At 37.7% G+C, this 13,882-nt stretch overlaps 1 protein-coding gene across 1 annotated transcript in view; it reads left to right on the top strand.

The window, feature by feature from the left end:
* The window catches only part of COL19A1 (collagen type XIX alpha 1 chain), a 184,603-nt gene that overhangs the window by 109,263 nt on the left and 61,458 nt on the right, over positions 1-13,882 (top strand). The window contains exon 16 of the mRNA XM_005518585.3: positions 9,934-9,987. Within this exon, the coding sequence (XP_005518642.1) occupies positions 9,934-9,987 (54 nt within the window). The remainder of the gene's footprint in view (positions 1-9,933; positions 9,988-13,882) is intronic.

Raw genomic sequence — 13,882 nt, 5'->3', positions numbered from 1 at the left:
TTCCTTTATTATCTCTTCTCTTTGTGGATGTGACTGGTTTATGCAGGAGAGCAAACTTCATGAACAATGGCTACAAATAATGATCTTCAGACTTATATGTCTTGTTTCCTTTGCGCAGTACTTAGGAGGGAGCAACAGAGTTTTAAGATCAAGTGAAGGCATCTGTTTTCAGTTTCGCATGGTTTACTACCATGCTTCATCTACACAAATGAAACTTCACAGAATTTTCCGTATCTCTACAAAAAATCTTACAAGATATTCAATAATTCATGATATGTTGTCCATCCTTAATTAGACTGTTACTCTGAAGGCAAAAGTAATTGTCATGGCAGAAGACATCATAACCTGGTTACATCACAACCTGGCCACATTCAAAGAGTGCACAGTGAACTTATTTCTGATTGTTCAGTCAACCTGAGACTTATACAATACTCATTTAAAGTCATAATGTCATCAGTGAATGTAGTTAAATTTTGTGTGAGTATGTAGTGCCCTTGTGTTTCTCCTTTTGCCAAGATACCCACTGCCACTCACCACTCACATTTGTTGTTTTCCTGTGGGCTCAAGGAGTCTTCAAATGTTTGCTCTTCTTAAAAAAGTCTAGTGTTTCTTTTTGCTCTACAAGTAGTGACTTCATGTAACATTTTTTAAGGTTTTTGATCCTTAATGATTTGTATTAGACATGAGACCTTACTCAACAGGAGCTTTGGGTTTTAGTTCTGGTCACTGAAAGAAATGGGCCAGTAGAAACAGCTACTCATTCCTTTTCCCTCATTCCTGCATGAGAAATACTAGACTACTCTGTGGGCAGGCACTATGTTCAAACATAACTTTTTCAGTGCCCATCATGTTGTCTTCAGGCATGTTACTGCTGCAGCAACTTGATACTATTATACAACTGCTCAGAATGACATCAGGGGCTTCAGAAGGTAATTACACATTACTCAGAAAAGTCCCTGGTCCAATATTACCAACCCACAGGCAACAGTGAGATTGGGTACTAACCTAGCATTACATGGAATTTAAACCACAGTGGACTCCTGTGCCATCTTCCTGGATTCCTGTGTTATGCAGAACTATTATTTTTCTCAGTAATCCTGTACTTTATAGGTAAGCTAATCTTTTGCAGAAGTCCAGTTTTCACTTCAAAGAACATCAAGAACAGACTCTTTGCAAGTCTCCTTAAATTCTTTCTTCCAGTGTTTCTTGTCAATCACACATTTCAAGATATGTGTTTTATTTTACACTGGGTCTGTAGCTAATCCTCCATTAGCCGCCAGCAAATGGGTATCTTAATGTCTTCTTTGTATTGAAGGGGTATTTAGAGGTTTTTCTCTATAATCAAATCACCATTCCATTAATTTCTGAAAAAATTCAAGTAAGGGCTTTCAGCTCCCATGCAAATAATTTTCTGAAGTCTTAAAATAATTTTGCTGTGTTGCTGTGTACTCTTAAAAATTTCTACTACCTGTAGTTTACAGGCTGCATGGAGCTTTCCAGACTCTGACTTTACTATGTTAAATTCAATATTTATATTTCCAAAATAAAATTCCAAATGTTTTGTAAAGTAATGCTTCATTTCAGTTGGATATCCTTGTAGAAGACATTTTCCCTAAACTTGGTCCTTTTTTTATAAATACTATTTTTTTCTGAAAATGATTCAATTTTTAAAATATAATACTTCAGTGAATTCCAAAAATTTTCTTAATGCAAAGGATCAAGGCAAGTTTATTAGACAGCTATACTGTGAAATCTAGATGGGGTTATTTTGCATTCTCAGCTGGCCTCTAGAAGAGCCAGGCCCAGCATGCAGCTGAAATACACAGCAATTTGTGCAGCAGCTTCTGCTTCTTTCCAGTCCTCTCGATGCCTTCTTGAGCTCTTAGGCACTTTGTGTGAGATTTGGGCACTTTTGGGAAGGTTCTGAGGACACTGAGGATGCCTGTTGCTTCCAGGTGAGGAGAAGGTAAGGGCAGCTCTGACAGCTCCTGGCAAACTCTGCCAGCTGTCCCTGAACAGCGGGTGCCACAGCAGCGAGGTCAGGCTCCTCCTGGCCAGGATGAGGACTCTGTAGGAGCAGTTTGTGCAGCCCTGGCAGAAGCAGCCAGTAGAGGCAGCAGGTGGCACAGCAATTCATGCAGGAGGGCACAAAGAGGCCAGCAAACCTTCTCTGTCCAGCATGCACATACTCAGAGATGGTGGTCACAAGGCACAGGACCCAAGTGCTACTGAAGGAGCACTGACAGCTGTTTGCTGTCAGACTTTTGCACCCAGATGGAGGACACAGCTGTCTAAGTCCATAGGGCCTCACACATTACAATCTTCTCTTGATTATTTTGAATGGTCATGGTGACCAGGAGAGACTCATGAAGACTGAAAAAGACAAATATCACTTCTGTCTTCACAAAGGAAGGTGCAGGGAACTACAGGCCAAGAGGCTTCAGCTCAATCACTGGCAATGGGAAAAAGGAAATCTTGGAAACCATTTCCAAACACATGGAGGACAAGAAGATGATTGGGATAGTCTGCATGGATTTATGAAAGAAAGATTTTGATTGACCAAATACATTGCTTTCTACTATGTGACTAGCTAGGTGGATGAGAGGTGAGAAGTGGATGCCAACCTCGGCTTTAACAAAGCCTTTGACATTATCTCCCATTATCTTCATAGACAAGCTGACAAAGTACAGGCTAGATGAGTGGATGGTAAGATGGATTAAAAACCATCTGAAAAACAAGAAATTTTTCATTAGTGGCACAGTGTCCATTTGGAGACAAGTCATGAGTCATCCTGGGGTTGCTGCTGGAGCCAGTACAGTCCAGTGTCCCCATTAACAGCCTGAACAATGGGGCAGAATGCAGCAGAGAACTGAGGCAGAAGAAATCACATGAAGTTCAACAACAGCAAATGCAAAATTCAGCATCTAGGGAGGAATAATCTCAGGTATGAACATACATTGGAAACAAACTATCTGGAGGAAAGCTTTGTGTAGAACTGTCTGGACAATAAGCAGACCATGAGCCAGCAGCTCATCCTTGTGGCACAAAACAGGCCACAATATCCTGGCCTGCATTTGAAAGAGCACTGCCAGCAGGTCAGGGGAGATATCCTTCCCCTTTGCTCAGCACAGCTGAGACCACCTCAGGAAAGATACAGACTTCCTCAGGGGCGTCAAAGTGCAGCTGGAGAAACTTCTGTGAGAGTCTGAGAGCTGGGACTCTTCAGCCAGGAGAAGGCCCAGTGGGAATCTAATCAGTGTGTAAATATCTGATGTGAGCGTAAAAAGAAGAGGGAGACACATTCTCCTCAGTAGTAGCTGGTGACAGGACAAGAGGCAATGGGTAGGAAATTTTTTTTAAAAAAACCAAAAAAACCCCAAAAACATCCTGAAGAAACCAAAACAAATAGTGATTCAGGTTGCCCAGAGAGGCTGTGGAGCCTCCATCTGTGGAGATATTCAAAAGCTGAATAGACACAGTCCTGGACAATTGATCCTGCATGAGGACAGGGATTATAATCTCTAGTATATGATCTCTAGTATATGATCTCTAGTATAGTATAGATCTTATACTAGTTTCCTCCAACCCAGACAATTCTGTGGTTTTTATTTGACTAGCTCTTATTCTCAACATGGCTGCCAAAAATTTCATTTTTATGGATTAATAAAAAAAAAATAAATTAAGTCTTTTATATGTATTTAAACAGATTATTTCTCCATCATGGTGGTTTCCCTGGTTCCAATGGTGAATTAGGTTCAAGCATTTAAAAATCTTTCTACAATACCACAGCCATATCCTTGTCTCTATATTCCTTGGGATGTTGCAGGTGTCCTAAAGTAAATATTTTTGAAAGAACTTCCTTATTTCCAATAGTTGTGTTTATAATACCAAATACTTCACTTAAGAGGAAGTTATTTTAGCACTATCTTAATAATAAATTAAACACCTCATAAAACTGAGAATCTGTTGTCATATCTAGTATTTCAACATTGATTTCGCTAAAATTACATGTTTGGAGGAACCCTGTGGAATTGCAATATTTGCCTTATGTTAATAATCAGTTTACTCTCTGAGATTACAAGTTTTTCTAATCAAACATGAATAAAATTAGTTTGACAGAGTGGAAAATCTTCATAAATAAATGGATGGAGAGCTGTTAGATTTTCTTAACATAATTATTTAGAGTGGCAACAAACTTAATTTAAAATCAGATTGCATTTATCTGATTTGTAGAACTTAAATATTTCTTTGACATAATTTGTTTTCTAGTTCAGTGAGTTAATGTTGTACTTGAACAATTTTAAAACAAACCTTACAGAACAATGATAATGTCATCACAGGTCAGCCTTCTGGCACAATGCAAAACATTTTCTTCACAGCTAAATCTCTGGAGTTTTGGAATCTCTTTTTATCTTCTCATTCCTTCTTGACTTTGATGTAAGTTGTTTTTAAACATTCAAAGCTCCAATCTGATTTCATCTTTAAGTTAGAGTTCTGTATGTTCCTTCACTTCAACATTTAACACTCCAAAAATGCTTAATGTAAAACAGTTTTTCTCTCAGAATGTCTCTACCTTGAAGTACATATCCAGTAAATACAGCTTAAAAATATTTCTTTCTCCCACTTTGGCATTTAAAAATAGAATGACGAGGTTGTAATTTAGGATACTAAAGGCAGATTTACCAATTAGAAAAATTCTGATTTTTCCCTTCTTAATTTCCATTGTAGAAATTAAAATCTAGCTTTTAAGGGTATTGCAGAAATGGTTTAACTTTTAAGAGGCTCATTTGGAATTTCAGACTCTCTTCCAAATACTCTAAATACTAGTATTTCTTTTAGTGTCTTTTAGCCAAAGGTATGGAAACATGAGAGAATAAGAAATTATATCTCAAAATTAAGGTATAAACTATCTAAATACAGTTGAAAATATTTCTTTGATTTTGAAACAAATTTGAGCTTTTATGGATACACTTGAAAAATTGTGTTGGATTTTGTCTAGCAATTTGTTGGCAAAAGAGGTCATGGCATTCAATTTCTTGGCATTGCTATGCCTGTTTTAGGACCTTTTTTTGTTTGTTAAATTAATTTCAATTTTATCTAGTCTGGCTAGGCATTCCCTTTGAGCATTTTATTAATATCACAATGAAGAAACTAGAAATTTTGTAAATCATTCCTAAAATTATTTTGGGGACCCAAGATTGAGTGCAGGAATGCTTCTGCATTAGTGAGGAGCTCCCTACTGACTTTTCTCCCAAAGCAGGGGATTAGGTGTGCTCTATTCTTCTGTGAGCCATGTTTCTGTGAAAGGTTTTAGTGGAATATGATGAACAGACTTGCGCTTGATTTCTGCAAACGGCTTAATTTCTTGCTTTCTGGCCTTATTTCCTGTGATTTTGTTCAGGTTTAACATCTAATAATACAGAGGTTAATTTGTAATATACTGGTTACCATAATATGTCCTCAAGGCCAAAGTTAATAGGACGGAAGAAGGGATTGCACATTCAAATCCTAACACTGTATTACTGAAGTTAACGAGGTTTCATTGTCTGCAACTTAGATTTTCAATTTAGGGGAGAGAATATCCCAAGTCTTGCTGTAATCTGAGTTAGTGTAGACACTGGAACTTGTCTGGCTGCTTGGTGACAGCTTTGGGCATCTGGAGGAACAGTTTTTAACTGCACAGAACTCCACCCGTTTGGCTGTGTTTAGGTCCCCAAGGTGTTGACGGGCATCTGTGGGTTGGGCACCATGAGACAGGGGTCTCTAACTCCCCACCCACCTCCTGTTTTGGTAATATCTGTGCCTTTTTGAGTCTGGTTTTTAGGATTAACCAAGAGAATCATAGTTTAGTTTGGCAAACAAATTACATAAACCTCATTAATTTTGCATAACAACTATAACAGTTAAGACTTTAAAGCCCAGATTTTTACTTTCTCTGGAACTAGTTCTTGTTTTGAAATGTGATGATGTGTTTCAAGAACCACTAATTATCACTTTCCCTTGAAAATTCACATGGGTTTATTCTAAGAACTTTTGCCTTCATATTCAAGCATAGAGTCTTTAAATTATTAATTCCGTAAATCATGTAATGTTCCTACATAACTGCTTGATTTTATCCTTAAATAATCCACAGCTTATTTTTGAACACTAGGATTAGAGATCTTACTCTAAAGTTTAGAGAGATATGAATATATGGATATGGCATGATACAGCAGGGAGTTACAATACAGATTTTGAATTCTTGGGCTGTGTGCTGGACCTGCAGCAGCACCCAGGGGCAGCAGTCAGAACCAGAGCACAAAGCCTATGGAGGGATGGCCAGAGCCTCTCTTCTGAACAGCTTTCCGTCTCATGTCAGGCAAAGCTCATCAAGTCATTTCAATTCACAGAAGGGGCAAAGGAAGAGAGGAATAAAGAATGCAGCTGACCACATACTTCTGCTAGGCACTTAGCTGGGTTTTCTGAAGCACATAACCTCTCATTTACTTTATTTTTGGTATTTTTACTTTTTTTGCCCCTAACCAAGCAGTTGTTATTTGAATGATTTGTCATTTGAATGATCTAGCTGAAGCCTATCCTTAGGGAAAGAGGAAAGTAGCCTGCTGTACAAATTAGTTGAGGGCTGGCATTTCAGGAGTCAAGGGGACAGCATACAATATCAGTAACATTTAGAAAACTTCTGATCATTTTGATTGGCAGCAAAAATATAAGCACTAAAGGGAATAACCAGCAACAGTTTTGGTCTTCTTCAGGTATTCCAAGTAGCATTAGACAACTTGTTGACACCACGTATCATTTTTAAGAGAATGTAGGTGGTATTGAATGTTTTATTTAGTTAAAGGAACAATGTGATGCCTAGGACATTTATTTATATTTTGAGTGGTTTTATAACCTCAATATTTGCTCCATGATCTAAGCTAAATAAAGGTAACAGGCCTCCTGTGTGGGCTGTCAGCCCAGTGCGCAGCAGAGTGGCACTAAATACGGCTCTCATGGGGCTACCAAGACCCACTGCTGAGCAGGAGCTGGGTACTGTGGCTCTCTGCTAAGCCCACTCTATAAACCAGAGAGGGCACTGAGATGTTTTTCACTTCTTTCTTGCCAGAAGGATGACTCAAAATCAAAATGTAAATATTTAGTCATGGTCTGGCTCATGGTCTGCTCAAGGCAACATCATAATGGGCTTGTCAAAAACATTCTTCTAATTGTTTTAATTACCCTAAACAAAAATATGAACTTTTTTTTTTTTTCTTACACTGTTACTATAGTATATATTTTATTTTTTCCCCTGCTGATGCTGACAAGTCATAGAGAAGCAGGAGTGCTGACAAGTAGGTGGAGCTTTGGGTATTCCTAACATTGAAGTCTCTGTATCTGAAAGACATTGCTGAAAGATAGTGGCCTTTCATACATTTCTGTACTAAATTTAAAATACCAAACAGTTTATGAAGGTGCTCAGAGGCAAAAAAAGAACTTTTATTACTCTATAAAAAGCTTATGCCTCATACTGATCTGTGTGGTTGTTTTACATGCAACATTGCATAATTGCTAATAATACAATGATGATTAAAAAGTGGGACAAATGTTTCTTCCGTGTTTCATTGGGTATGTGTTCTAGTAATTAATAAATGACAACTCTTTTTTTGTAGCTGTTTTTTATTTTTTCAGAAAGTTCAAGTTTTGTCTTTGTTATGTCATAAATCACATTTTAGTTCATCTTGTAAACAGAGATAAAATTGCCTTCCCAACATATTCCATGTTTTCCTGTGTAATTAACACCTCGTTCACAGTTGTGTCTGCCAGTCAAAGCCCTGTCTTCTTCATCCTGACATTTCCTTGATACTTTGTTTAGACTGCTGTGACTTTAAGTGTCATCCTCAGGATACTTTAAATAAGTTCAAACAGGAAAAGGAAGGTGCTTCAAGAAGTCAACACTGTAGACCATTATAACTCAGAGGGACTATTTTAAAAGTATGGAGCAATATATCTTTGTTTATTACATTATTACCTCTCAGTCTGTTTTTTCTACTTTCTAAGGGAAGTTTACTGTTTCTTTTTCTTTTAAAAGAAAAGTCAGGAAATATCAGTTTCCACCTGTAGAGTAGAGTAGAGATGAGTCCAAAAGTATAGGTGGAGCTAGCTGCAGTCCCCTTTGCTTGTGCACATGTGCCTTTCCTGGTGCTGTGCCCTGTCAGGCTTGCTCAGTGCACTTCATCAATGAGCTGACCAAAGTCAAACCCTGGTCCCCCTTATCCCAGCGGAGATCCCAGCTCCAGCTGGTCCTGGGGCTGCAGGGACAGTGTTACCAGCGCAGCAGCAGTAGGAGCCACTAGAACCTTGAGCCCAGTCTAGGCACGTAGTCCTGTATTTTGGTTCTGAAAATTTACCCTTAGCTGGCCCAGTTAGAGCCCTGCATGTGCAAGTACTGGTGGGATTAAACAGCTCAGCACATAATATATGTCTCATCTAGTTAAGACCCAGGAATTTGGCACTCCAGATATGCTGAGGTGGTTTTGTTTCACGCTGCCCTTAAAACACTCTGACTGACTGAGGATGTTCATGAATCCGTGGTGGCAGTGTAAAAGTTGTGTGGCACAACCCAATGGCTGGAACGCATCCACAAAGTCTTTGTTCTGTTTCTTCTTCAGCTTGGAGACTTTGAGATACCCACCTCTCTCAGGAGAGTTCTGGCTTCTAGGCAAGAGGTTGCTCTGGAGAGCTGCAAGGTGTGAGGGAGAGGGACTTTCCACCCTTGCTGTCCTCCCCTCAGCATAGATCAAGATTAATGAAAAGCAGAGCATGAGAGGGTTTTCCTACAGATCAGCACTCTTACCTGGAAATAACAAAAATGGATTTCATTTTCTATTCCTAGAATACTTCTGCAGTCTATGTGACACTGTTATTTAATAAACTACAGAAGCAGGCTTAGAAGTAGGGAGCACAGCTTACAGAAATATCCCTATGTGTTAATTGTGAGCTGTCAGCCAGAATTTTCATTTTTTCACTTTTTAAGCCAGGACTTCAGCAGGACACCCCCCTTAATGCTTTAACATTAATTTACATTTGCCATATGCAAGGGAAAAGTTTACTCTTAATGGATATAATATTTTTTTCTTTGCCCTTTGTACCTAGATATTAGTTATCAGCTGTGTTTATAAAAAATATGTATCAGATTTCAGCTTGACAATAAAGATGTTAATTCCTGTAAATTACTTCAATTTTTATGTTGATCTTCCTAAAAAAAAAACCATATGTTAAAACAGTTGCTCATACTGTACTAAACTCTGTACTAAAAAATTGTAATAGTTACATATGCATGTGTTTTTAGAAACTGAGTTGAACGTCTCCCTTAAGTAGACTTTTATGGACTTTACATTTTAATGCAAATGATTTTGCATGTGCATTATATATACACAGATGGTAGTAATTTCACAAAGAAGGTGAATTGTTTTTGCAAATAAATCTTTGGCTTTTGTGCTCATTATCACATCCCAGAGAAGAAGGGTATATGTGTTTGTTAATTGGAGTATACTGCACATGTGTACTGACTGTGCAAGTCAGACTGCTGCAGCACAGTTTAACATCCCAAGCTCCAGTGTATTCATACAAATATAACTTCTTTACACCTCATCAAGATACTTCGTTAATAATAATAAACCTCTTAAGATGCACTCATATTTGAGACAAAGCTTTAAAATGTGACATTGTTACTGGGATGGGGATAAAAATATCATTTGTTACAACTATTAAAAGCAATCCTAGAACTACTCAGATAGTATTGCAGTGACTGATACAGAGTACTCATTTTGAATGGGTTTTGATTTTTTTTTTTTTTGCTAAAATGTAAGACAATAAATCTTTTCTTAAAATTCTTATTCCAAATCAGTTCCTAACCACAGCATTTATAAATGTCTGTTGTAATTTTTTTTCCAGGGGAGACGAGGCAAACCAGGCCTCCCAGGAAAACCGGGGCCACCAGGACCTCCTGTAAGTAGCTAACGAGGGGAATGGGAAATTTTCACTCTGTCCTCGGACATTATTAACTCTTTTATAGCAGGTTACTGGATCATAGTTGAAAATAATTGATCTGTGTATTTGCTGTATCAAACATCTACTACTGGTAGCCTTTTGTTGCAGAAAAAATTAAAGAACTGGATCCACAAGTAGGAGGGACTACACAGGAGGGAAAGAACAAAATGGAAACTTCAGCAGAAGAAGCAGAAATTGACATTTCAAAGAAAGACTGGTCATGTATGCTAGCTGTGAATACTGTGCTTTAATTCCTTTTGCAAAATGCGTGATGCTCTGTAGAAGAAGGGATAATTTCTGTCTCAGAGGGGTAATTTGAAAGATGAAGGACTGTGTGAAGCATGTGCCAACCGTCTGAATGATGGGGAGGATTATACCCAGCACTGGAATGAGCACTCAGCTGTAGTTCAGATGAGTTGACTGAAGAATTAAAAAGATTAAGAAATACATGACTTTATGAAAGGATTTGTAATATGAAGAACTAAAGGGTTTAGCTCAGATCTAAGAGGTTTGGGATTTTTTTTCCTTCTCTATTTTTTTTTAAAAATATAAAGGATTTAAAATTCAAGTCAGGCATGAATGTATATTAGTCTTCAATGAAAGCAGCCTTTTTTTGGTAGAGGAAGACTCAGTCATATTTGTAAAACTCTCTGTATATTGTATTGTAAAAATGCTATTATGTGCAAATACAAAACAGCTATTTGTGGATTAAGTAAACATCTGCTGCTTTACATTTCTATATAAAACAAAAAAAATTATAATCCCTTCTATTGCTTACCTGGCTAGTGATAAAGGCTAGTGTTTTATGCATCTGAACATTTGATTCATATGCTTCAACTTGGTCTTATATGTAGAGAAGAGAATAATGCACTGCTGCATGGGATACAATGAATAAAATTAAACAGATGTCATCTACCCTTATCCAAACCAAAAACTACATAGATTTCATAAATAATTTTTTCTTGAAAAATGTGTTCAGAAAGAGGCATTTATGATTGAATTCATTTATCCTGCATAAAACCAAAGAGTTAAAAATCCCTCCCTTTCACTCTTTTCCCCTGCACAGTCATATTGAAGCCTTGCTTGTTTGAGTCGTTTGCAGAGTCCTAATGCTAAAATGGTATTGCAGATTGCAGGAGAGCAAACAGGAAAGGAGTGATGCATAATCTTTCTAATACAAGTGCCAAATATAACCTTTAAAGGATAAAAAAGCAAACCATAGCAGAGGTCAATGTTAGACCTAATCTACTTAGCTTTTTGTGAGCTAGTGAAAAGCTGTTTCTGTGTTACAGATTTCTGCCATCCTAGATTTGCTGGCAGGTCAGTCTTGTGAAGATGTATGATCCTTGACAGATATACCAGAAATCCTGAGTGGAAGCTAAATTGTGCTTCTATTACTGAGACGTATCTCAGATTTTCTTACAGCAAGTAGAAAGATCAACTTTGTCAGCATGGCAACGTCACCGCAAGGAACTCTGTATTGGGTTCTGTAGCCTAGTACTACATACAGAAAAGCATTCCTTAAACAGCCATGGCTTAAATATTGGTTTAAAGTATTTGTTTCTGCTATAATAACTCTCCTGATGCACTTCTCTCTTTGGATACAGCTATACCACCATCTTGTGTTCCTCCTCCAAGCCTGAACAGAACACGGAGGAAAGGCATACTCTAAAAGCAGTAATGCCTGCTAACATGCATTGGCAGGATCCCCATATTTCAAGTGCCACAGCTTGTATGCACCAAAAAAAAATCTTTAGCAGGATCCATCATTCTTCCTCTTTTTTTCAAGGCTCAAACCATATTCCAGTTTTTCTGTGCTTCCAGTTACCTTTCTCAGTTACCTGCAGATTTGTTGCTCCATAAGTTGGGCATACACTGGGTACAAAGTGGTTAAAAGATTGACTGAATATGTAAAAATTAGATTCTCCAGTATAAAAAAGTTTGGGTTTTGGCTGATGTTTCAAAAAAATATGAAATTTGTTTTTGAGAAAAAGGAGATTCAGTCATTTATTGTTAGGGTAGCTACAGCATGCAGTCTTGTTGTAATGCAGTTAGGAAAAATGGTATGACCCAAAAAATGTACCCCCGAAAATGTAGACTTGTAAGTTCTTTCCCTTATCTTGTTCTCCCCAGTTCCCCTTATTGGTTGTGTAAATCTCCCACACCTCCTTCCCCTATCCTGAAAAAGGAGTGCTTATCGATACCTCTTCCTCTTTTCCTCCTGCAACTTCATCCCAGAAGATCCAAAGAAATAAAGCTGTGACTGCCATCTCAGCAAAGGGAAAGAGCCTCGTTTTTAGGATCTCCTTTGGAAGCTAATCCACCTCCCCTGCCTCCCTGGTCGCTGCGGGGTGGACAGTGGTAGCAGAGAGGCAGGGGACATAGTAATAATAGCACAGTCTGTGTTTGAAATTAATGAATTTACCTAATTTATTTATCAGTTTATGCCATGATGTATTTAATTTAGAAATTAGAACAGTCAAGTGTTCAGTACTGACAATAAAGAAAACAAAAAGAAAACACAAGAACTGTGAGAAGGAAATACAATACTTAGGGCATTTATTATAAAAGGCAGTCCTAATAACAATGTGTGCATATAGGGATTTGTACGGAAAAGACTGGGGTAAAATCAAAGAAAACTGGAAAGTTACAAAAATACCAGTCAGCATACATGCTGTGCTTTCATGTGACAGGAATGTAAAAGCACCTGCTAGCAGTCAAAAATCTACTTGTCATATGGCAGCATTTAAAATTTTTCTAACCTTCTCTCAATATCTCATTTTTTTTCTTTTTTTTCCTAACGTAATTTCTGGGGATTTTTTTTCAGTAAAATTAATGCTTGGTGTGAGTTTCTAGTCCCTTAACATCATCTGCATAGCTTTGGTTAAAAACCTGTATCACTGTCAGAAACATAGATTGATTGGCATCTGGTAATGAGGCTACTCAGTTAAAGTGAAATAAGCAAGTTAAAGTGGGATTTTCTATTAAATTTCTTCCAGATATCCTTTATTTTGTGTCACTTTTTCCTTATTCTTTCTTTTATATTTTTTTTTCTCTTTGAAGCAAATCCTGTGCTCACAAAAGGCAAGGAGACAATGAGGATTTTTATTGATCAGCTATTTTTGTGAACCTATGGAATACGTTCCTCCTTTGATTATTTGTTTAAAGTCTATTACACATTATAGACTCTTAAGGTGTTCTTTGATTCCCTTCTGGTTCAGAATTCGTGGTATGCATCCTTGCTGTCTGATGTTGTTTTTGAGTACTGTTCTGTTATTTCAGTGCAGGAGAGCCGAGATGTGTGTTCGCACCTGTCTCAATCCAGCGGGTAGTAGCAATTTGTGCTGAATACAGAATCCAAGTAGAGCAGCAGCTCCCTCTAGTGCTTTTTTGACCCTTTCTGTCTTCTCAAGCACCTGGATAGCGGTGAAAAGCTTCTGTTAAACACACTATTCACTTTGCTCTCACAAGCATTCTGAAAATGGTGATTGTAAAATCAATATCTCTGTACCCTTCAAATGTATTTTATGTATTTCCCTACTTCCATTTTCTTCTAAAGTCTTCTGAGAGACTGCTCTCAAATGCTGCAACCCTGCTTAGCATGGCTTTTCACTGAAATTGAAATGCTGATTTTATGAAACAAAAAGAATTACTATGATAATAGGATGCTATGAGGTTGTAAGAACAGCATTTTGATCAGACTGCAGAACTGAGCTGATTGCTTTCTTCTGCCATTTCTGCTAACTAAAAGTCTGTAGGATTCAGCAATACAGATGGGGTCCCCAGCAGACCACAGCTTGTTTTGCATTATGTATAATGCATTGACTTTCTAGATTCCACACCTTTTTATTTT

This window comes from Pseudopodoces humilis, chromosome 3 (assembly GCF_049639895.1).
Source record: "Pseudopodoces humilis isolate 2021_Gansu_Grassland_sample_001 chromosome 3, ASM4963989v1, whole genome shotgun sequence".
Lineage (NCBI taxonomy): Eukaryota > Metazoa > Chordata > Aves > Passeriformes > Paridae > Pseudopodoces > Pseudopodoces humilis.
Note: the sequence above shows the minus strand (reverse complement) of the source record. Positions and strands in the feature narration are given on the sequence as shown.